At 41.7% G+C, this 24,811-nt stretch overlaps 1 protein-coding gene across 1 annotated transcript; it reads right to left on the bottom strand.

Annotated features, from left to right (window-relative positions):
* Window positions 1-548: 548 nt before the first annotated feature.
* LOC111219534 (mitogen-activated protein kinase 8-like) lies at window positions 549-24,555 on the bottom strand. Its single transcript, XM_022742243.1, has 12 exons — window positions 24,368-24,555; window positions 17,522-17,703; window positions 16,197-16,326; window positions 15,682-15,740; window positions 13,398-13,536; window positions 11,354-11,519; window positions 9,223-9,294; window positions 7,015-7,197; window positions 5,509-5,633; window positions 3,589-3,652; window positions 2,496-2,573; window positions 549-973 (listed from the first exon to the last, which is right to left on the bottom strand). The coding sequence occupies exons 2-12, from the start codon at window positions 17,641-17,643 to the stop codon at window positions 792-794; spliced, it is 1,320 nt and encodes a 439-aa protein (XP_022597964.1). The 5' UTR covers window positions 17,644-17,703; window positions 24,368-24,555; the 3' UTR covers window positions 549-791.
* Between the last annotated feature and the right edge of the window lie 256 nt (window positions 24,556-24,811).

Here is a 24,811-nt window from a genome sequence, read left to right on the forward strand (position 1 = left end):
GGAAGTGAAGAAAAATTATAAAGCTCTCATTAGGTTGAAATTTACAATGTAGGCTGTAGTAGTGACTCACAAGAAAAAAATCTTTTTACAAACGCATCTAAAAATGACCTCGGTTGAAATAAATGGATATGTCATGTGAATTTAAAACAATATCCATATGGTGAGAGATAAAACAGGTAAGGGGAGTACTAAGACCGTACATTTGTCAATTAAATTATGTTTCAATGGCTCACTGCAAACTCATATCGAAGATAAAACTACATCTACCATAAAATCTGTACAAACTATATTTATATGGCAAGTTGTAAAAGCGAGTGAAAACAAATGACTTTCAACAGAAAAATAGATCACATTAAACATTTTACAGATATTTCTTTAAATTCTCACTGTCGGTTAATACAAACCGGAACATAGTGAAATCATAAAAATTCTCTTATCGTCATCTTAGGTTTCTGAAAAATTAAGAAATGCCACAATAAATTACAGCTAGGACTCAAATGAAAATAAATCCTAATTTAAAAAAAAAAAAAAAAAGACTATTACTGTCATAAAAAAAGGAAAAAAGATCTGTCCTTTCAGAAATATTTCTCAAACAGCTAGCTGGCTAATCGCTAAACTACTGAAGACAAGCACATAGAGGAGGTGGGAGGAGGCAGATGCAGGGGGCGGGGCCAAGAGCCAGTGTCAGGCTGGTGGTCTCAAAGGTGACCAGGGAGAGTGGCCCAGCCCAGCCCAGCCCAGCCCAGCCCAGGACCAGGACCAGGACCAGGATCAGGAGGAGTAGATGATAGTCATCTGCAGCAGCCCAGGGGGCCAGCGGTAGTAGCAGCGGCGGTGGCGACAGCGGCGGTGCTGGCTGTCTCCAGGCTGCTGTCGGTGTCGGTCAGGGTCGGGTCGGTGGACATGGAGGCGGAGGAGGACGTGGAGGGGTGGTGCTGGTGGTGCTGGTCGGGGCTGCTGCTCACTGTTGCACCTGTGCTGTGAGGAACAGGAGAAAGCCTGTGGTCAGCCATCGAATGCTATTGTGTAGCTGTAGTTGAGCTAAAACAAAAAAAAAAGTCTGGGGCAATGCTGGTGAGATGGAGCTCTTTCACACGGTATTCAAAGACATCTGCGCCAACTTTCACAGTCTAATCTAACATTGTAAAGTTTATTGTTGATCAATGACAAAGAAAGAAGATAAAATGTTTGCTGAACAGTTCCATGATAAACTTTTCAGCCCCTTTCTCTGCTGTTTTTCTGCCTGACAAACGTCCAGCTGGCTTTGTGCCTCTGAACACAGAATCTACATGTGAACTCCTACTAGAGCATTAACATCAGTATCAGCGAGTCACTAACTTGTGTTTAGAAGTGATTTATGTAAAACTTATGACCTGCTTGTCTTTGGACAATGAAAACTAATATTAATTCTAGATGGGCCAAATAATGAGCTCATTTGTGTATTAATGTTACTGCTTCACGATATCATATGTTCACAGAAAAGAAGTGGCTTTGAACGTGGCGTTATTGTTGGTGGCGTGTTCGAGTATTTGTGAAACTGCTGATCTTCGGTAAGCATCATTTCTGCAGACAGAAAGGCCGCGTTGTTGGTCAGAGGAGAATGGCCAGACGCTATGGAAGACCACGTCAGGCTTCACTCCTGTCAACCATGAACAGAAATCTGAGGCTGCGGTGAGCACAGGCCAAAAACAGGACAGCTGAAGACTGAAAAACGTAGCCTGGTCGGATGAATCTGGAGTTCTGCTGAGGCAGCAGATGGTAGGGTCAGAATTTGGCTTCAACCGCATGAATCCATGGACCCAACCTGCCTTGTGTCGACAGTCCAGACCGGAGGTGGCGGCGGTGGTGTAATGCTGTAATGCTGTGAGGAATGTTTTTTTGACACACTTTGGCCCCTTAATATCAATCAATCATGGTTTGCATGCCACAGTCTGAGTAATGTTGCTGACCATGTGCATCCCTTTATGGCCATGATTTACCATCATGGTAAACTTCCAGCAGGACAACGCTCCATGTCACAGAGCTAAAGTCTCACACTGGCTTCATGAACATGACGGTGAGTTTCAGTGAACTTCAGTGACCTCCTCCCCGGTCAACACATCTGAATCCAGTAGAACCCCTTTTGCAATGTGGTAGAGGGAGAATCACAGCGTGAACGTGCAGCAGACAAAAATCTGCAGAAACGATGTGATGCAATCATGTCAGCATGGAGCAGAATCTGAAAGGAAAGTTTCTAACAGCTTGTGGAATCCGCGCCACGAACTGAGCAGCTGAGAGACCAACAACTGAGGCTGTTTGGAGAGTAAAGGAGGCCCTGCGCTGTGTTAGCGTGGGGCTTTTTTAATAAAGTGCTGTGTGAGTCTATGTGCACAGGCATGCTGAGCAGCACAATCCTGATCCATTTCCCATCTCTGGGAGGTAAAAGCTCACTTGAAACAGGCTCACGAGCACACACTCAAACACACAGACTCAAACACACAAGAAACTCCACTAACCTATGGACGCTGGTTGTCCCCTGATGACGCCGTTCTTTGTCCTTTCTTCCCAGTCCAACACTTCTTTATATATCAATTCTGCAACAAACAAAGTACAATCATTAAGTTCAGTGAGGAGGTGAGAAAACGTGTGTATGCTATATCTCATTTTTAAGTCCTAAACAGCAGTTTGTCCCATGAAAGCTGTGCTAACGAAGACAAGATGTTTTTCACATCTCGTCTCTGGGTTTTGGTGTGAACAATTGCAGACTAACTAGAGGCAGGTAAATATGAGCAAGCTGTTTCCAGTTCACAGATTTCCCCTTACGGGTTTTCTGGATTACATAACCGTGTGATCTGGTTCTATTTTAATATTAATGTTGAGCAGTTTTACTTTCGCCTGGCAAAGTGAACACATACCAATTTTTTACGGGATAAACTAATTCCAAGGAGACAGACATGGGAAACACCAACCTGTCACACCCCAGGTGTGAATCTCCTGCTGTCATTATCAATCTGGCAGCACTGAAAAGAGCATCTAGACAGAGGAAGCACCTACTCCTCCAAAGTTTCACCAGTCATTTGAATTCAAGTCTTGGGTATAAGTCTATAATTCTGACCTTTCCTTTGACTGACTTACATCGTAAAGTCATCTCTTCAGTTTCATCAGTTTTCTTCCAGTGGAGGAACATAGGTAAACTGGGTCACTTTTGTGTTTTACTGACTTTAAATATGCAATCTACGCTTCTATTTCATCACAGCCTGATACTTTATTTATATGAAAATACCAGTAATTGATACGTTACAGTGTAAAATACAATTTTACACAAGCAAAGATTTGGCTGCAGATAATCTGTAATTAAATATATGTGTTTCAGGCAGTGAAAACAGGAAACCAAGAGGAGATGTACAGTTCATTTGTACATTTACTAACTCAGACAGATTATGCAGAGGAACATTCACCTCAGTTTGAGAATGAAGATTAAACATCCCACAGGCTGCAAAAGCACGAAGCCAGACCGACCTTATGCAACACACTGCAAAAAGCTAAGCACTTATGACAGTTTATCAAAGAGGAGAGGAGAGGAGAGGAGAAACGGAGGATCTTTCCTACCTTTCCACTCCTCCACTGTGTGCTCTCTCTCGTCCAGCTGCTTGTCTGTGATCACTGGTGGTGGCTGCAGAAAGACAGACGGACACATGTTTTCAATATTTCAGTCCTCTTACCAGATGTTCATTCTAAACACGAAGCCCACAAACATCACAGACGCGGTCAGATCAAAATAACAATCCTTAAATAATAAAATTACATTCCTCCTGAGAATAGTAACTTTTACTTGTGTGTGTGCAACATTGAATTATTATTTTTTGTCTTTTGCCTTCTTGCCTCAATGTATTTACTCGCGCTGTGACCATTTTCATTATCGATTAATCTGCTCATTAGGCGACGTCTTGTTTTGTCCGACCAACAGGCAAAAGCCCCAAAATGATTCAGTTTAACATCACGTACGAAAAGGACGAGCATCCCTTTTAAAAAGCTGGAGTCAGCAAATATTTGGCATGGATTTGGATTTGAAAATGACTAAAACGATTATTCGATAATCAAAGTGTTAGCCGATTCATTTTCTGCCGATGAACTAATTGATTAACCAACTAATTATTTTTACCCAACCAACACTGGCTGTTAATTGGGATCAAACTCATGTGATTCAAGTTATAAGACTATTTAACTGATCGAACTGTTTCCATCATCTGCTTCTCTTTTCAATCACTGACACTGGCAGTTTATCATTCTGCCCAACTACCACACCTGAACTTTTCAATCACCACGGTGAGCCTCAGTTTTCATTCCAGGCAAACATCACAGCAGCTGGATACTGTGATGAGCAGCACTTGAACTAGAGAAGAGAAACTCAGCTGCTGCAGCTTCCAGCTCGAACTGAAAACCTCCAGACTCAGCTAATGACGGCACGAGATAGAAAACCGCTGCATTAAATCTTCCTCACATTAAACCCATTTTATGCAGATTCTTTTTCTGCTTTGGTGTGCACAAACCTTTCCAGCAAAATACCACAAACTCCTAAATTCAAATTTATAGCAGCACTGACAGAGTTTGGATAAACTACGCCAAAGCCAGCCGTGAGATGGAGTTATCCGTCCTCCCCAGAGTCAAACTGAGATTTGATGTATTTGTGCAGTGTCAGAGTGAACTCTATACAAATCTGCACTTTTCAAGGCTGAACTGTCAGTTCAGAGGAATCCTTTCATGCCACAGAGGACAGCGGAGGAAAGAAAGCAACAATTCACTTCATCTCCCAATCCGCCTGATCACAGGCAAAATCAATTTTCACTGGCTGAGTCATTGTGTTTCCAAGGAGAGCACAAGGGATTGTCACCAGACATGAAGTCTCAACTTTGGAAACATTTTCTCAGAGTTTCTGAGGGGTGTGGACATCCCAGCACAAACACACATTTTGTATGCAGACAACATTTTTAGAGGGAAGAGTTTCTAGTCTTCAGACCTAAAATTGAGCTTTTATTTCTGAGATAAAGGGATTCAGAGGGTGAGCAACATTGCTTTACTCTCTACTTATGTTGTTAGAAAAGACAAAAGTGTGATGAACAAAGCAACATTTGAATGAAAATCTAATGACAGTTGAGGATTTGCTTTTGTTACAAGGCAAATGTCGTTTAAATCTGATCGAACCAGGGCTGCAACTTCATCCACTATTGATTAACCTGCCTACTATTTTCTTGATTTATTAATCATTGCCAGAAAAAGGTGAAAAATGCCCATCACAGATTCCCAAAACCCAAGGTGATGATATTTGGTTTAATCAGAGAAGACTAGAAAACATTTGCAGGAGAGCAGATGGAACCACAAAATACAGTTGCTAATTAATCTTCTGTCAATCTACTAATTGATCAATCGACAAATCGTTGCAGCTCTAGGTCAAACAGTCATGCGAATGCCAATTAGCTCAATTTTTGAGCATAAATTTAACATACTAGTAATTAAAATACTAGTGCTTACCGCCTCCACTTCAGTGGGGTCATACCACACATTGATATACGGGTGCTGGAGAGCCTCATCCACTGAGATCCGTTTTGACGCATCGATCACCAGCATCTTGGATAGTAGGTCTCGGGCTTGGCTCGCTGAAAAGAAAATTGTGGAAGAAAATAAGATAAAAATAGTGACTGTTTAGCCAAACAAAACAGATTTCCATTCTGCAATTTGTTCCAGTTGGGAGTGACTGGCTTCGTTAATGTGACACATTTCCTGTTGAAACAGGATGTTGGTGCAGGGAACAGTACAGGGGCAGGCCGTTCGGAGGTGTAAATTAATTGAGCATCTCTGAGGGAGGAAACAGTTTAATTTCATAGAATGTGGTAAAATAATAGTTTCATTGGTTGGAACTTATGTGCACCAGTTAAGGTTTCCAGACAGTAAAGGCTTATACAAAAGGTGCCCTGTGGAATTTCTTGTAAACAAACAAAGTTACGTTTACCACTAAAACACTTTATGTGCGCCCGTCATGCATGATACAAATACAACGGGGACCCAGTCATAAAGAAAAACTACACTATAGTGCTGCTAGTGGTTAAAAACTCCTTTAACTCTTACATTTTCACCAGAAAGATCGTTTTGTGTCTGTATTTTGGTTTGTCAAGAACTTCCACCTTGATTATCACAAGTTCTGTCTGAAAGCCTTGTGCCAGTGTGGACTATCAAAGCTCCAATACATGCAGTTAAACCAGACTTCTTCAGGGGAAATACACTGTTGTCAAATATTCCTGCCTGTGTAAATTAATGAGGGCAGAGAAGGATGAGCTACTTTTTTCCTCGCAACACACTGCAGCAGCTCGGCGGGCGTTTGCTGTGAGTGTTCCTGTCATCTTCTCTCCATTTACACATGAAGACACGCTTGAGGTAAATTCCTCTTCACAGTAAACAACTTGCTCCTGAGCTGTCAGCTTCCGTAATAAGTGCTTAATCTTAGGCAGCCACTGAAAATGCATCCGTCACTCGAGCTTTGCTGTCAGCAGATGTTATTAACATTGTAAACACATGGTCCAACATAAACAAACATAAACTGATGCTATATGGAGAAAGAGTTTATATTCCTGCTTTATAAGTGGTTGGTTCCAAAAATCCAAATCCAAAAATCACGCATGGTAAATTCTACCTTAGCCAAAAAAGAGCTTCAAAATAGTCTTTTATTCAAATTTCAAGCAGCAAAATTGAAGCTCACTGTGGCATTAAACTCATGGCTCTCCAAACACTGATTGCCTCATTATTACCGTCACCTTCTGGTACTGGTGCGATAAAACAGCAATTTGAATTTTCCAAATGGTTCCCCTTCAGGCTGGACAATCGCTGCACCTGTAATAGAGCGACTATGCACCAAAATGGTTTTAACTCTTAGCAGGAAATACATTTATGACCTTGAAACCAATTTTCTTGTGCTTCAGCAAGCCTTTAAAAAACAATTTACATGCATGACATGGGCATTGAGAGAAACTGCGCTCTCTTTACCTTTCAGTTTGTTGTGTTCAGAGTCTGCAGGAAACAGGACGTCGGGGAAGAGCTTCTCGAAGCTGTAGCCAGCATACCGTGGCCGGTTCTCCACGTAAGTCCTCACTGACTGGTTGAGTTTCATCAGGAACTCCTGGGATGGCGTCCCCAGCTGTTCGATGACCTTATTCCACTGGTCGATATCTTATGGTTAAAGTATTAAGAAAAGCCCTAGGCTGGGTTTGGACAAAAGGAGCGCCCACTCCAGAGTTGGTCTGGCTCATTTTGAGGAATATTCTGAACTGATGAATAATAAAAAAGAGAACTATCTGGAGTGGCTATGTTTTGTACAGCATTGCTCCGACTTGTTCCTAAAACACTTGTGTAACTGTAATTGTGCTGAAAAGAAAATGTCAAATCTGTTATTTGGCACAGGACGCAGGAAACCCACAGCAGATAATATCCCCTGCTGTAAAGTGATGGATTAAGATTATACGCTGTGTCATTGGATAAACTTGGGGAAATTTCTCAACACAAACAGCTATGAAAGGCTGTCTGGAGAGTGATGTGTTTACATCTGCTGGCAGTTTTAGGAAAAGGACATACACTATGAACTGTGTTGCAAAAATTATTTCAAACATCTGTACTGTAAAATACTCTATGTTGGGTGAGGCAGGTGACGCTCACCTTAGATAGTCCAGTCCAGATGCTGGAAATATGTGTGCAACTTTTTTTCTGCGACAATAACACACACACATACATAGAGATGTAACATGTACAGATCTACCTGTAGGACACACAGAAATTCTTGTTCACATCTTTGTTCATCCTTAACGATGAAGGAACAACAAGGAGAAGCCTAGCCTGGGTGGAAAAATAGCAGAGCCGGTAGGAACTTTGTAGGTGGGATTACCTTCTCTGTGTCAGAGCTAGAACACAAGAACTGTCACAAAAAGGCAGCAGCTATTCAGGTTGTTGTAAGTTGACTGACGGACATAACGACTCTTAAATTGGCATATTTCATTGATCGTCCTGAAAGACATTAAGCTAACCGCTCCTATCATCACTACCACAGTTTCCGTGTCAACTGAAAATTACATCTGTAGGAAAGATTAGTCATTCACCACTAATTGTTTAGGGGAAGAAAAACCTCCATAACAGAAAACAGCTGACAGACTGAATAACGAGGAGAAACAAAATGGCAGTTAAGTCTGATTGTTAGGCTAGGAGTAGCCTGATTAGCTGTTTAAAGCTATGTTGACCGGTTATACTAAAAATTAATTATACAATAACATGACATGAATATTTTCATGATAGAATAGTAGTCAAATACAGGCTTTGTCTATACTTATGTTTTCCAAACCACTTAGTTAGAGTGAATGTTAGCTTAAGCTGTTAGCTAGCCTGTGTTTAATTAGCCTTGCTAATGCAAAGTATTTTTCTTTCTTAATTTTTTAGGTGCCCTCTGTCAACGTAACCTCTCTTTGTTGAGCACTTAACACAACAAACAAAGTGGAACGCCCAATACACAGCTTCAATTATCAAGCTGATGCTATATCAACCTTTAGTTAATCATTAGCATATCATAGCAACAACTATTATCTTCATAGGAAAAAGTGATAAATCAGTAATAGGGCACAAAAAGTTTCCCAAATATTTACATACACCACAAGGTTTCAGTGCTAACAGTTACACTGCACTATTAGCAAGAACAAATGAATCCTTAATGCTCTGCATGCTATGCTAATTAAGTCATTAATTAACAAGCCAACTGTAGCTACTTCACTATCACCAAGGATAATGATGTAGGTTTACCAGTTTCAGTCTTTACTATTCGGCTTGGTTAGCTAACGGGTGTAGCTTACTGGGTCAATTAAATGGAGCGGAGGCATCACTGGTGTTATTAATTACACCTGTGCTTTACTTGCTACAAGGAGTCAAAACTTCTGCCATGAAACGGTTGTATTCTCCTCCACTCAGTTACTAAGAGAAAGACGATTACGTCATCGCTCATTAAACGCCTACAGCTGCTTGGAAAGTTTTCTCTCAATAATTATAATAACAGGAACAGCAGTGGTGACAACAATATTGCTAGTAATAGTTTTTATATTTCATTTTAGCTGCAAATGACTTCTGGCCTCCCGTTGTGTGCAAAGATATGAACAAGATGTCAGACAAAGGATGACACAGGATTTTTGGGGTTTGGATGGAAGTTCAACTCAAGGATACGATCAGTGCCTGGAAACAACACACTACCCCGGACCATTTCAGCCATGATGCAGCCAACAGACCAGACATCAACTGAAAAATGAAATGACAACCACCGAATTAGCATGCAGGACGGAAAAAAACAAACCAAAAAAACAAACATAAATCAAAAGAACAGAGGGGTAAAATAAAATTAAAAAAAAAACATGATGTACATGCCAGGTGATGTGTGTGATTTGTGACAAAAATTAATTGCATGCAGCTGAGTGCACTCTCAAACCTGGGTCAGCGTCCCACAAGGCTAAAGGAAAGTTATTATTCTTTTTGGCTGGCATTAACTGCATTAACTGCATATTTCTGTAGGAACAGCAATATTACTATTCAGAAGAAACGTTTAATATTCCTTGTACTTCAGGTGCAGTGAATCATTAGTTTAGAATCGTGAGACTCTAACTTTCAAGGTCCTCTGAATTGCATTTTAACACCCTCTGTGTCCTCACTGCATGTCTTATGTTTAAACTGGAATATTCTGATTAATAATAGCAGGAATAATTATTTTTGAGCTTTACTGTCACACCCAAGTGAGTGACATTTCAGACTGAGAGCATCACAAATGTTTGGCACCAAATTATTCAGTATTATATTCTATATAAAAACCCAGCAATTGATCTTTTTGTGAGACTGCTGCCATGGTATCTACAAAGACATATAGAAAGCAGCTTCAGGATAGAAGAGGGTATTTTTTTTTGCAGTTCAGTTCTCTGTTATGGAAGAGCAAACTATTAAATTCTATTTCGGGTTTTTCATGTGACTGTCACAGAGCATGAAGCAACAGTGCTGCTGCTTAGGTGAGTGAGGAGGGAGCCATGTGAGGTTGTGTATCTGTTCGGAGAGCAGGTGGGTGGATGCAAGCTGAGGTGTCAGGCAAATCCAAGAAATAGAATTTCTATAGTTGCTCACAGGATGTGATCTCCGTGCGATCCATTTGATGAAAAATAATGAGTATGAAGAGACTTTTTTTGTGCTGTTTGTTGTGTGCCAGACACTGCTGCAAGCAGCTCAAGGATACAATCCCTTCCTGGAAAAAGGATTTTGTGGCGAACCATTTCTGCCATAATGCAGCCCACAGCCCAAATATCCACTAAATATGCGCAGCATAAAAGGAGGGAGAAGAGAATAAGCAAAAAAATGCAACAAGTCAGCAGGAAAAATTAGTGTCAATGCTTTTGGTCAAAAGGACTAAGGATGAGAAAGCATTAGTGTTTAAAATTCACCACATGATGCCTGTGCTAAGGAGAAATCTTTATCTAAAAATTGAGATTTGCTTAAGTAGCTATTATGCATCTGAACTTAATACCTGAAAGTCTGATAATTTGCTAAGCAACTGGAACCCCAGTCACGTTTCTATCAAAAGAATAGTTAAATATTTCGGGAAATACGCTTGTTAGCTTCCTTGTCGAGGATTACATGGGTGCATTGATACCACTCTCAAGTCAGTGCACTAAAGACAAAGCTACAGCCAGGAAATGGTTAGCTCACCTTAGCATAAAGACTGGAAACAGGAGGAAACAGCTAGCCTGTCTCCCTATGCTACATGTCTTTATACTAAGCTAACTATATCCTGGCTGTGGCTTCTATCAGACAGATGTGAGAGTGGAATCCATCTTCCCATCTAACACTCAGTGAATAAGCATAATTCCCAAAATGCTGAACTATCCCTTTAAGACCGTCTTGCATAAACTGTGATATGTTCCAAGCTGGAGCGCTAAGTGAAACTGTTGAAACATGCACAAGTGCCTGTGTCCACACTGGCGTTTTTTTTTGTTTTTTCAGCCGGGCTGTAACGAGCTCAGGACAGGCAACCTCATAATAAAACATCAAACACATGCTAAAGCACTGAGTCCCTTGACAAGAAGTTTCCCACAAAGCACTGATGCCCGACATGCCAGCTTCCCCCGAGTGCGACCTTTACAGGAACAGGGAGAGTGTGTGTATGTGTGTGTGTGTGTGTGTGTGTGTGTGTGTGTGTGGGAAAGAGAGTGTGTTTGGGAGGTGCTGTTGAAACATCTCAAAAAGGGGAGGGCCATGCAGCAGGCCAGGCAGCAGCTCCTCATTGGCCAGTCGCTGTCAAGAAGCCACTTCTTCCACTCACCATTGGCCTGGTAGCCCATGCCCAGGATGACTTCAGGGGCGCGGTAGTAGCGGGTGACCACATAAGGCGTCATGAGGAGGCCGGTGGCGGCTGTCCTGGCCAGGCCAAAGTCCAGGATCTTTAGAGTACAGTCAGACTTCACCACGATGTTACTGGGCTTCAGGTCCTGGACGGAAAACACAACACAGAGTTGTGATTTAGACTGAGATGACACTTGAGCTTGGGTTGTGTTTTTTTTTTTTTTTTTTTTTTTTTGTACCAACTGCATAAATTTCTTTCACCTGGTTTGACTGAATATGTAGCAGCTAACAGGGTTTACATGTATGGAGCTATGATGCTGACAAACTAACAAACACATCCTGTCATAAACAATACTCATCGCCTGTGGTTATAATCTACAAATGACTATCTGCCAGTTGATTTATTTCCACAATTAATTCGCCAGCAATGACAGGTTTGGCTAATTACTATTCGGCGTGATTTGCATAGCCACAATTACACTGGAGAATACTATAATGACTATTACAGCAGCTCCCATCGAAGTGGCCAGAAGCGTCAAGGTGGCTGCTCACTAGCGAACAATACACTCATTCTGTAAAACGTCAATGCATTTGAGGTACAAATCCTCATCATCATAATTGGTGCCATCACTTCCTGACAATGAGACTATCAAACTACTGTACAGTTGACTGTGCTCGACTACCTGGATGGGTAGGAGGATTTATTCTAGAGCGAGTGCTTCGCAGTTGTGAGCGTCTTAAAGAGGACCAGAGAGCTTTTCGTCACAGAGACAATGGGAACAAAAACAAGAGAGCTGAATCTTTGGCAACCATGACTCATATTGCATCTGTTCACCTTATGAGAGCTTTGCGTGCCGAGCCGTGCCAAAGCGAGCGAGGCTGGTTAGCTCCGCCTGTGGCTAAATTAGTTCTGCCTGGCAGAGCAAGAGGAGCTCCGCTAATCTACTGCTGCTTCTTTCACTGAGGGTGATTGACAGTGTGTGTGTTAGTGACTCTGTGTGTGTGTGTGTGTGTGTGTGTCTGTGTAGTACAAGAGGGATTCTTTGTATATTGCTGCTGGTGCTTCAGGGTCTGTGTGTCATACTGTGTCTGCTGTTTCAAGGTGAATATGAGCACCTGTGAGTGTGTGTGTGTGTGTGTGTGTGTGTGTGTGTGTGTGTGTGTGTGTGTGTGTGTGTGTGTGTGTGTGTGTGTGTATGTGTGTCGTTTTAGTCATTTTTGAAGGAGCTATTTGTGGGTTTTGCTATTGCTACATAGCCGACGTTGCATTAACAGCTGTTTACTTACCAGTCGAGAAGAAATGTTGTGAGTTTAGCAGCTTCATTCCTTCGATTGCCAAGAGTTGTCTCCAGCGGTGGAAACCAACGCCAATGTTAACTCTTGCTTTGCTTCTGTTCCAATCATTTCTTTTTCTTCTACTGAAATTACCATGCTAACCAGCTAGCACCAGCCGGTTCAGCCTGTCTCGTGACTTTCCAGGCTGGCCCTGAATAAGGCTCTTGGCAAAACTGGTAACTAAACAGCTGTTAAGGCTAATGTTGGCTATGTAGCAATAGCAAAACTTAAGCAAAAATATCAAATATTTGCTGTTTCTAGCTTCTACTATCTAAGGATTTGATGCTTCCCTTTGACACACGATAGTAAATTGAATATCTTTGGATTTCGGACTGTTGGTTGAACTAAAGTAGACAAACGAAGATGCGACCTTGGGCTCTGGGAAATTATAATAGGCATTTTTCACAATTTTTTAGCATTGTACAGACACAACAATTAATAGATTAATTGAAAAAAAAAAAAAGAACAGATGAATCAATAATTAAAACAGTCTTGACAATGTGTAAAAATAACAGCTTGTGGTTTTCTTGGCTGGGTGGAGTGACTTCCTGGGACAATAGGAAGTCTGCACACGACCAAAAAGTTGTTATGTAACTCATCTCTCATAAGGAAAACAAATTAGATTTTGGTAAGAACTGGTTTGATCCACTGTTCTGCAGGTATAACTACAGTGTATTAGTGAGCCTCACCCTGTGTATGATGCCTGCGGCGTGTAGGTGTTTGATTCCACACAGCATCTGGTAGAGCAGGTAGGAAAGCCTCTCGTGGTCCAGCTCCATCTGAATCACCTGGCAGAGGTTGGCATCCATCAGCTCCATCACAAGATACCTGCGAGAAAAACCACAGAGTGTAAGGCAAACATGCGCAGAGAATAACACACACATTTTGAGATATTCGAGTTTACAGTGCAAACCATTATAATGATCACGGTTACAGTTATCTATTGCTTATATGGATGAAAAAGGAATGGGAATGAATCATTCCTATGCAAATGCTGTTCAAATTATTCACTTTTCACAATCAAGCAGTCTCCTTACAGTTTTCATTTTGTGTCTTTTCATACTTATACATCATATTGAAAAAGAATTCAAAACATGACCAGTGCCATGAAGGCTGGAGAAGCTGTGCCAGTTAAAACAGAAACACTCCAGATCCAGATAAGACAGCATCTGCGTCTGGACTGAGACACCAGTCTGCCTATTAGTGACCTCGGGCAACGGCAAACATTACGCTGTTTACCAGAAATCAATTCTTCTTCACCGCTCAATAACAGCAGCTGCCAGTGGCTGCACAGGGCGATTTCCTGTGTAGGTTACTATTTTAGAGTGGTGAAGAAGTTATTTTAACTGGGTGTGAAACTATAAAGTTTATCAATACATTACGTGGAATCGGCTCTGTGCATATACTCCTGTTAAACTCGCCCATTCCTGATCCAGTACGTTGGGCAGTTCTAATACTAGTGTCTGAATCAGAACAACTCTGCACACATTGGCTTATAATGTAGGTATTTTACATTAGCAAGTAATTATTTCATATGGGATGTGGCATATCTTTATGACTTATGTGACAGTGTACTACTACTGAAACACATTAAAAATGCAATACAATCAAAGTCATTAGAAAAATTAGATGACTCATCATTCTCCAGATAGACCTGAATCTACAGTACATGCATGGACAGGCTTAAGTTTCTGGGCTGAGTGTGTTACTCAACATTAACCAAGCAAAAGTAAAAGTTAAAGTAGATTTCGGACTGTTATTTCCTCGCCCACGCAGCACTTGCTCTGCATGGCATTTAGAAAGTGACAGCAAGGTTTCTCTTTTTCTAAACACTGATGATGTTATGTTATCTGGCAGCTGTTATATCATCCGTCCCTTCAAACCTCCTACATGGAGTAAAGAAACTGAGACAGATTTTTTTTGACAAAAAGCAACACCTTGGTGTCACAGTGTGCGGTTTACACTGTAGAAACTAGGAAGCTATTTGTTCATTATTTTAAAACTATACCCAGACTGACAGTGGTTAAATACACCGTCACACTATGTTTCTGCTCATGTTTGAGTGTAAATACAGATTCATACATATGCTGAAATCCATATTTCTTTTATTCGTCTATGCACTGTCATACACCCTGTAATACAAGGATGCGTCCAAGTATACAAACACCCAGACAAATGGAGTGTTCTCCTTCATCCTCTAACTGCGTTTGTCCTGCAACCCTCCGGCTATGATTTGTCCAGTTTCCTTTTTAGCTCCAATCAAGCAGACACAGCACTGCAGACACACACACACACACACACGGCTTCTTGAAGATGGCATTAATCATGCTTGTTCCCTTCATACTCTGTGAAACCATCACTTCCCCCACATTTGGGTCTCGTATTCCCCTCCCAGCGATTCTACAGCCAGTTTACACAGTAATCTTGTCAAAACACATCCAGGACGCTGCTAAATATACCCTGTTGTAGCTTTTATTAAAAGCCAGAGGTCACACAAATGTAGAATTTATGAATGTCAGGTTATACAAAGGGATATGACTTAGGGTAATTGGAGAGACTGGGCAATCTGCACTCCACCAGAACCATCAGAGAGAAAGTCGTTAGTATGTTGTACATGTGTGTGTTTTACCAGAACTCAATCTCAAATATAATCATTTAATTTTCATATTCATCAGTGTTCATAGATGTCTCAAGATGAAAAATTTCTACCTTTAAAATCAACTTTGTGAATCTAATTTCTAGACTTTTATTTCAAGAATCTAAAGAATCTAAAAAGAGCCTAAAAAAAATCCAAAATATCCACTCGGCTACAGCTCCCTGCATTATGTACGGCACGATAACACACTAACCAGAGACTCGGCTAAGCTGCACAACCCCTTGGAAGAAGATCATCTAAGCCCCCAGCATGCCATATCCTATATTGATTTTACAAACACTTGGAGCACAAATGTTATTTGGCTCAGTTATACTCACACATCTTGGAATTCTTCCAGTGTCTTCTGTGGTGTGAATACGTTTAATAGGCCGATTATCTGGAAAAGAAAAAATTTTTTAAAAAACAGTTATTGCGCTGCCTCACCAGAGGAGAGACGACCAGGTTGTAATGAATGACATTATCTCCACTTGTGCATCCCTGAACCAGCAGGGCCAACTGTTCATCTGAAAGGCCCAGACTGCAGCAGCCGGAGCATCAATAATGAATAACAACAAGACAATCTCTAATTCAAAAGGAAAACAAAAAAAAACAAAAACATGACACAGCAGGGAAGCATTGTGGTAATCCTCAGGAAACCTGTTTTTAAGATCAACTGTCAATCAAACATGGTGGGCAGATTTTTGGATCACTAATGACTGCAGCAGAGAGCCGCAAGATGGTAAAGTACGTCTGTAAAAATGACACAGATTGTGAATTTTAAACTGTGAGCCTATTAGACAGTTTAGTGCACAGAAACATAAAAAAAATAATGGCAGGAAAGTCGAGCTCTTACGTTCTTATGGTTGACACATTTCATGAGCACCAGTTCTCTGTAGGCCCGTTTTGCGTGAGTTTGATTCTGAAAGGGTCGGCTCAGCTTCTTGATGGCAACGTTCCTCTCCAAATTGTGGTCATACGCTGAACTGGAGGAGATGAAGAGGAAAGCAGCAGCAACTCAGTCAACAGTAATGCATGTTCGAATAAAACCTTAATTCGAAAAATCTTGAGGTCTCTTGAGGATTCTGCACAAAGGCAACGTAAGAGAAACACGGGAGATGTTGATATTTAAAGGCCAGCAGTTCCTCACATAACAAACTGAAGTCTTGACTGATGCTCATGTGCATCAGTTTCTTGGTGTTCCTACCTGGTATGGGGACCAGAGAAGGTTAATGACAGCACAGAACTCTGGTGAGTTCATCTTTGCTGAGCTTATGTTACAAGAACTGGCTCTGCATTACTTTGGATCCCCACCTTTAGATATCAATTATGATATGTTGATGTGATAGAATATCATCGTCATATAAATGAACCAATCCCGATCCTGGGATTCAGATTCAAATCTTTCAACACTCACTCTTCCCTTAATCCTCTCACGTCTACAGAAATCCACAGGGAACACAATACCACGCTGCACTGTCAACAAATACTACATTATGCATTGATTTCTGTGTTGCATGCAACCGCTCATCTAACATCTCATGTCATCAACTTTCAGAGCCAACAGCTGGCAAAGCCTGCGCGCTGCATCAGCAGCGTTCGTCAAATGTTTGCCCGGCCGACAGCTTCTACGTGGAAAGTTTAATTCTAAAGTTTAACAATCAATATAAGGAGGGATAGGTTACTGTAGGTCAGAGGCAAAGGTTGCTGTGCAGGAAACCGATGCAATATAAAAACACTATGAGTGATATTTGTGATATTAAAATATCACATTTTATCATCAAAGAAAAATATATAAAAGTGTGACAAACACATTAGAAACCATGTTTTATAAACTTAATTCAATGTAAATTAATAACAACATAGTTTGACGAAATAACTCAAGGTCTACTTACTAGCGTTTGTCAGAGCTTTCAACTAATGGTGGTCGGCAGCAGATGGAATGGATAGCTGTCAACACGTGATCTAAGTGTGCGACCTTAGCTATGTCCAAGACAACTGAGCTCACTTCTTTTTGCTAATGAAAACCATCAGATGGAGTTGAAAGCACCAGACATAGTAAGTAGACCTCGACTCAAGATTAATTTGCCTTACTATTATTTCCATCATCAAGAATGGATTTTTACACTGAATATTTTTAGAATACAGTGTTTTGGTTTTTTCTTTTTCCCTTTGACTCACCAGACAATTCCCTGTGCTCCGGATCCGATGGGTCTGAGGTTCTGGTAGCGCTTTAAAACCATAAAAGTTGAATCGCCCACATCTATACTGTAGTACTCCTTTTCACGCTTGTTCCGGTTCATGGTGAAGCCTTGGGACGAACACTGTGACTGGGCATCCAAGTGGAGCTCTCCTCTCAAGACCTGCAGAACACGAGGAGCAAGACACGTTTTGTCATTTTTTTTCACCTGTCGTCAACCTTTGGTTTAACACTTTCCATCCAGCAGCCAAAACAAACACGCTGGACTAACATATAGGACTGAATAATATGCAAAAAAATATATTTTGGCATACATTGCGATTGTGATATAAGTCACGATTTCAGTTGCAAAGGTAATTTTTGCATTTCATTTTTACCGGCTCTTAACACCACAATGCTTCATTTATGGTCTGTTGTGACACAATGTACTTTCATTAAAAACATTGCAGCTCCTGTGATTTGGATATTGCACCTGGCCATATTGTGATTTCAATAATACTTCGATTCATTGTTCAGCCCTACTAAGATATAAGGGTTTCAAAAAGTACTTCATATGCCTTTTAGCACATAGCTCCCATCTGCAAAACATTTTGTCAATTCGGCCAAAGGATTTACGAGAACCATTCTTCCTGTAAGTGTAGGATATATTTCATTATTTAACATGGCAAGTGAACAGGCATGGTACCAGCACCAAAGCAAGTGTTTGGGACCAGAGCCAGTGAAGCTTTCAGACTGCTGTTGAACTGCTCAGATAGTAGATCTGTCCATCACACCGCCCCACACCACAGGCTGTCTGGCACAGCGTATTACCTCATCACTGCAACCAGTTAACTGAAATTAAACACTCCTAGGGTTTGTATTATCCAGGTACCTCGTGTAATTAATGTTTAAAACCATTATCTACATTTCCTCAAATGCAAACAAGTTGTATTTATTTCTTAAATAGAACTGTGGAGCTGCAGAGTCGTGCTCATTTGTGCGATAGCACAGTTTAAATCTCAACCAATTACAGCCTCGGTTCACCACCAAGAGAATTCATTAATCAGAAATTCAAACCAGCCACTCTTCCAAAAGTGAGGTTAATCAATTATAATGACTACTAAGCTTCTGAAATACATAATATAGCCCAGAGGAGCAGTGCATACAGTAAATCAGACCCAAAGGTCAGAGTGATGGAGCGATGATCCAGGCAGAGAGGGACAGAGAGGAAGCTGGGTTAAATGCTACCAAGACGACAAAATCATTAGTGGAATTTGGAACATTGTGGTGAGGAGGTCGGCTTTGTGATGATAGCTGTACGTTCCACGGACCATGACCTGACCTCTGGAAGTCTCCGACTACTGCCGGCCCACCCCCAACCTTTCAGTATCAGTTAGCATTTCCTTCTCTTCGCTCTCCTCTCCACTACATTCTTTCGTCTCTTCTTGGTGGAAGCTGCCCTTCAAACCTTTGCTCTTTTCTTCTATTCTGCTTTCTCTTCACCTCATGCGGCTGCAGTCCCGACCACCTGAGTTAAGTCCGATTCAATTCCAACCACAGGTCCGGCTGGGTTCAGACCAGAGAGAGTAGAATTCAAATCCTATTCAGAACATCACTAAACACATCAATTTCTCTGTTATGATACATTTTTTTTTTTTTTTAGATACTCAGGAGAGAAAAAGTAAAATCAAATTTCAAGAATAGCTGAAATACTGACAAGATCAAGAAACCAGATAATGATCTTTATATCGGACTCAAATTCTGCAGCCATGCCACCTATGCTGTCTTCCCCTGTGCCTCTTCCTCTCCTCGCCTTCCTGTTTCATCCTTCCTGCTTCTCCTCATCTTTGTCTCCTCTCCTCACTGCTGCCTTCTTCCCTTTGACTCTGATCATAACGTCATCTTCTCTCTCTCTCTCCTGCTGGAGAACCTTGTCGACAGCCTGCAGCGGAGCCAGGCGGTGCAGAGGTACAGGGATGAATAAAAGGTTCACAAAAAGAGCCTGAACTCAGTTATTTTGTCTGACAGAAAGAGACGCGCTGCCAAATGTTTGATAAAAAGATACATGTACGCCAGCAGAGACTCACACACTTGCACATGCACAAACACAAACAACATTTATGACGCTTCTATGGAATCAAAAGCTTACTGAACAAATTCAGACTCAGTCACTCATTTAGATCTGTATTGTGACGGTTACAGTCATTGTTATGTGGCACTATGCGACTTTGTTAGCCTGTTTCTCTGTCGATACGTTTCCCCTTACCTTAACCTACACCCAATCTTAGTCCTTACCCTCCATCAGTCACCTACTGAGATGCTTCACCTGACCCCCACTAACCATGTCACACCTGAGGCTTAACTAAACGAAACACGATCTGAAGGGAAAACAGACTTGGTTGGACACAAGACCGGTTTGTGCCAGCAGGGCATGACTTTCACTCCATTTGAATTTGGCACAGGCACACACACACACACAGACACACACTTTGCAGCTTATACCGACATGAACCAACAGCTCTTTGCAGCACATAACCAAAATACCATGCATACTAACAGCATCATAAATAATACAGTCTTAGGAGTGGCAGTCTTTGCAATCTCATGATTTGATTCAGTTCCAATTCTCGGTGTCGCGATTCGATTAAGGATCAATACTCGATTCAATGAAAAGAGAAAAAAAAAAAGAAAGAGGGGAGCTGCATTTTGGCTCGTCCTCCTGTGCACTGTGTGCCACACCACTGACTCCTGTCCTTTACCCACTGAGCTGCAAATGAAACCGGCCTTCATGAGGGTCATTGTCTGACAGCTGAGAAAGGTGTGTGAGAGGATGCGGCGTTATTTTTCAAAGTTATTCGTTTAGGTTAACTGCATTATCATGGAAGGATCTTACAGAAGCAGTCTTCTGTCTATATGAAAATAATGAAATGATTTTTGTGGAAAAACAGAAGTTGGTGTGTGTGTGTGTGTGTGTGTGTGTGTGTGTGTTCTGTAGTAAATGGGTGAAAAGGGAAACAAAGCAGAGTACTCTTCTGTGTTGTTATTAACATTATGTCTCCAGCAGTGGAGAACAGGCTCTCTGCTCTGACATTAGTACGGGGGGGAAAAGCCATTTTTATCCAAGTGGCTGTACAGATGCAGGGCTATTGAAATAAAACAGACGATGGACTGAGTTCATTTCCTCGCCCTGCTGCAGTTGGTTGTAGATTTGCAAAGTGCTGCAGTGTGTGTTGGTCAGCTGGTCTCAGATTATAGTTTTTGTGCTCCACTGCACTGACGTCAGTCTGTAGGTGATAGGGCACAAAGTATTCACATAATACTTCTCCTTTGTCTTACGAAGATAATTATGAAGTCATTAAACACAAAATGCATCCGAACGCTCGTCCAATTATTTTGAAGATGAACTACTAGATTATTTTAGTAGGCGTTTGCTGCACACCATCCGGTACTGCACCGCGTCGTCATGGCTGAGTTCCTCTTTTGTCTAATGTTATTACAAAGATCAATTTTCTGCATTTGTGAATCGACTCAGAATCAGAGACGGTAAGAATCACAATTGTTATATGAATACATTTTTTCACCCACCCCTAATACAGACTATTAAAAACATATTTCACACAGGTTATCATGACTGACTCCAAACTGAAACTGTAACGTCTGTCCAAAAAAACCTTGCAAGCTGTAAAAAGACTGAATTAAAGTTTAAAGTATCTCCACCACCTGCTGCTGTTTCATTATCACGTCATAGAGATTAAACCTCACACCTTCCACCTCATATGTCGCTTAACCATGTTCCACCCAATTAACCCTTGCTGATTTGTAAGTACCCACACCTTACAGAAAATAACTTAAACCCTTTTTTAAAATTACCTGTAGGCTCACCCACCCAGCAGCAAAAATGTCAGCTTCATTTGCCAGTGGTGTATGGCTGCAAAGCGATCAGAAATAACATCTGAGCACTACTAACATGCTTTTCCGAAAATGTCATTTGGTAAATCAAATATAGGCCACATTGGAGGAGAGGGAGTGTACTCATGCTGTACCAAGTACACGCAGGTCTATCTATAACCTGCAGAATATGTCTAAACTGATGTTAGGCTTCAGCATATGGTGTGACATGATATTCTCTCCCATGTGAAGACAGAGACGCACATATCAGGGTTACTGTGAGACCGGAGGATCTGTAGCTGCATGTGCAAACAGGGCTGAGCAATATGACAGAGTGTGTCGGGCTGTCAACCCAATTCAGCGGTTGTCGGATGCAGAGAATTGTGTACGTGTGGCCCTCCATCACACTATGTTATACCACCAGGGCTGCACACAGATAAATGAGTGGATGTGTGAAAGCTGTTGGCGCAGTAATCAAGTGTGTTCTGTGTGTTTGTACATTGGCTACAGCAATATTTTATCCATCTGATGAATACATGACACTGTCAGGGCTTCAGATCTATTGGCAATCCCTCAGAAATGCTGCAGCTCTTACACATATGTACACATTGACGCATCACAGCTGCAGCTACATCACAGACTGATGCTTTTTACTGAAAAAAATGACTGTGAGCAACTAATACCTCTGACAACCAGACAGAAAAAGACAGATAACTATGTCAAAAAGTGTCAAATGTGGCTTTTGCAGGCCTTGGCAGTCCTGTCCAGATTTACACTACCCTCTCCCCCACAGCTGTCCATCACACCGTCTCTGCTGGGAGCTGATCTGTCTTTCACTGGCTATTACAGGTCTGCTCCTCTTTCACTCAGTCACTCTACCGTGCAGATTCTTGCAAATATCAAACAGATTTGTTTTATCTGGGCAACCATGATTGAGTCCACTAGCTATTTAGGACAGTTGGATTTTATCAGTGAACCACTCGCATTCAGCCAAAGAACTGCTGCTGATAAGAGACCATAAGGGCACATTCAGCGCCACACACTGGTACCAGCAAAGGCCATAAACCACATTTCTCTCCTGATTGTCTGGAGAGGAAAAACCAGGGGTGTTTCTGCTCAAACTACCTATAATCTTTGCTAAAATGCTAATCATGAAAGAAGACGCAGAATTTAGGAAAAAATATTAGGTACCTAACATTCAGACATGCAGTCATACCAGAGTCGCCAAAAGCATGATATTGCTTTGGCATCAAACCTCAGATAGTGAAAGACGAGCACTTGGAAAGGAGAGCGAAAGCTCGACAATCACATCCATAAACGTAATAGGCTGCTGCGGATAAAAGGGTGAACACAAACTAGACAAACCTTGTCAACATGACTTATTTGAACAGCTTTGTGAGGGGTGACCATAAAATATATTTGCAGAAGGACAGATAAGACAACAAATGAAACAACACATCTTTCAGGAGAGAATCTGAACATGTTCCAAAGGTGAGGAAAGACGGGGGATGATTATTTCTCAAGGAAACTGTCTTTGCCCTCACCCATGACTGTTTGTACTGTGGCATGCTGTTCTGTTTGTTTTACATGTGTCAGGGCTGATCTTGGCCGCCAGGTTAGAGTCGGTCAACCAGCACATTCCAGAGAATAGCCTGTTTTTTTTTATATCAGGTAATAACTCTACCTACTAAGGCAAATAATGACATACACCTGTGGGTACTATAAATTGACCCGTTAATGGAGTTTGGACACAAATAGTAACACAGCCCGTTCAATTTATCATGAAGGGACTGAGAAATCGACTGCCACTGTCGCACAGTGTTTCAGTCATTGAGCAAAATGAAAATCAAATTGTTCATCATCCTGCCCTTCTCTGCAGGCCACCGCACACGTTTGGTGCAGGAATCAGATTTCTTGGTGCTTTTGGCTGACCGTCGCTCTCCTCTTGGCAGGTTGTTGGGTGAACCTAGCTAGCAATGTGCAGTGCAGTCTGTGAGCTCCATCACCCGAATATGTGAGAGAGTATGACCAGTATGCACACTTCTGACACCGTCAGCCAAGCGCACCTTTGACCAGACAATTACGACAACCAGACCAAGCTGTAAATATCACAGATAATTTGATGGATTATAAAACTTCACAGTTGATCTTCTGGCCTGATAAAGATAGCTGATGTTATTATACTGTAGAGGTAGAGACTATAACCTGCCCATTTGATTGCAGAAGAAAAGACAGACCAAACTGCAACATTATGCAACTGCCATGCAAGGATATTCACACTGATCTTTCAATTGTTAAATCAGTGAGAGATTAGCATCCGTGTAAATCACATAAGAACCAAATAAACAGAAAGACTGCAGCCTTGTGTGTAGCCTTTTGTGCTGTTAATGAATTAACAGTGATGCTGCCACAGTATAATAACCAGTGTAAACCCGCCTATGCCCAGTGTACAGTGCAGGAATTGAGTTTATTCACCTTACAAGCGAATATGAATATGTATGAGAGCTTTTTCACAGCAGTGAGTATCCGCAAACGGATGCTAGCTTAAAACAAAAAAAACAAAAAAACATGCTGTATTCATGGTTTGTGTTTACATGCAGAATGTTACTGTCTTTTTAGTGACCACAGACCGGGGGTCACCGCGTTTTAGTTGCACCTCTCACTAGTCGTATGACTGGCAACACCACCCGGTTCGCAGTTTACAGTGTAAGCACGGCTAACGTGTGTAGCACCGATATCACAGGTTACAGTAGTGTGCTTCCCAGTGTAGCCCCCTCAGTCTGGTTGCCTTTTACCAGTTAGGCCAGACCTGTCCTGCCTGCTGTGGTGCTTTACCATGTATGTTATAGTAACACCTATTCACCGTAGCGTGTGTGACCCAAATTTGGCTGTTCCCATCCCCCAACGGTTGACAATAACACGTCAAACATGGAGAAAAAAAATCCATATGTCGAGCTCACCCCTCTCCGGTTAATTCCAACAGTGTCGACCCGCAGTCGCCGTTCGCTGCCTGCTGCTGAAGACACAACCCGGCCGTTTTTTCTTTTGGTTGTTCGGTGAAAAACAGCACTTTAATCCCCTTTTTTTTTCCTCCGGATATAGTTCCGTTTCCCTCACTCTAGCAGGTCTGGATCATCGCAAAATACATGTGTAGCTCCTACGTAACCTAATCTTTGTGCTTCCGTGACACAAGCAGTTTCTGCCATTTCATACCGACGTCGTCGGAAGCTTGCGATGTTTCCTCGGCTGCACAATGAGCACCAGGGGCACGTTCAAGACCGCCTGCGCGTTCCCGGCAGCAGCACCGGGAAAGCGGAAGCGACGGTTTCGCAACGCTTTGAAATGACACTGCATATAACGGGGAAATAGCAATATTTTACACATATTTTTATGTGTATTTCCGA

This window comes from Seriola dumerili, unplaced genomic scaffold, assembly GCF_002260705.1.
Source record: "Seriola dumerili isolate Sdu_G_001 unplaced genomic scaffold, Sdu_1.0 BDQW01000068.1, whole genome shotgun sequence".
Taxonomy (NCBI): Eukaryota; Metazoa; Chordata; class Actinopteri; order Carangiformes; family Carangidae; genus Seriola; species Seriola dumerili.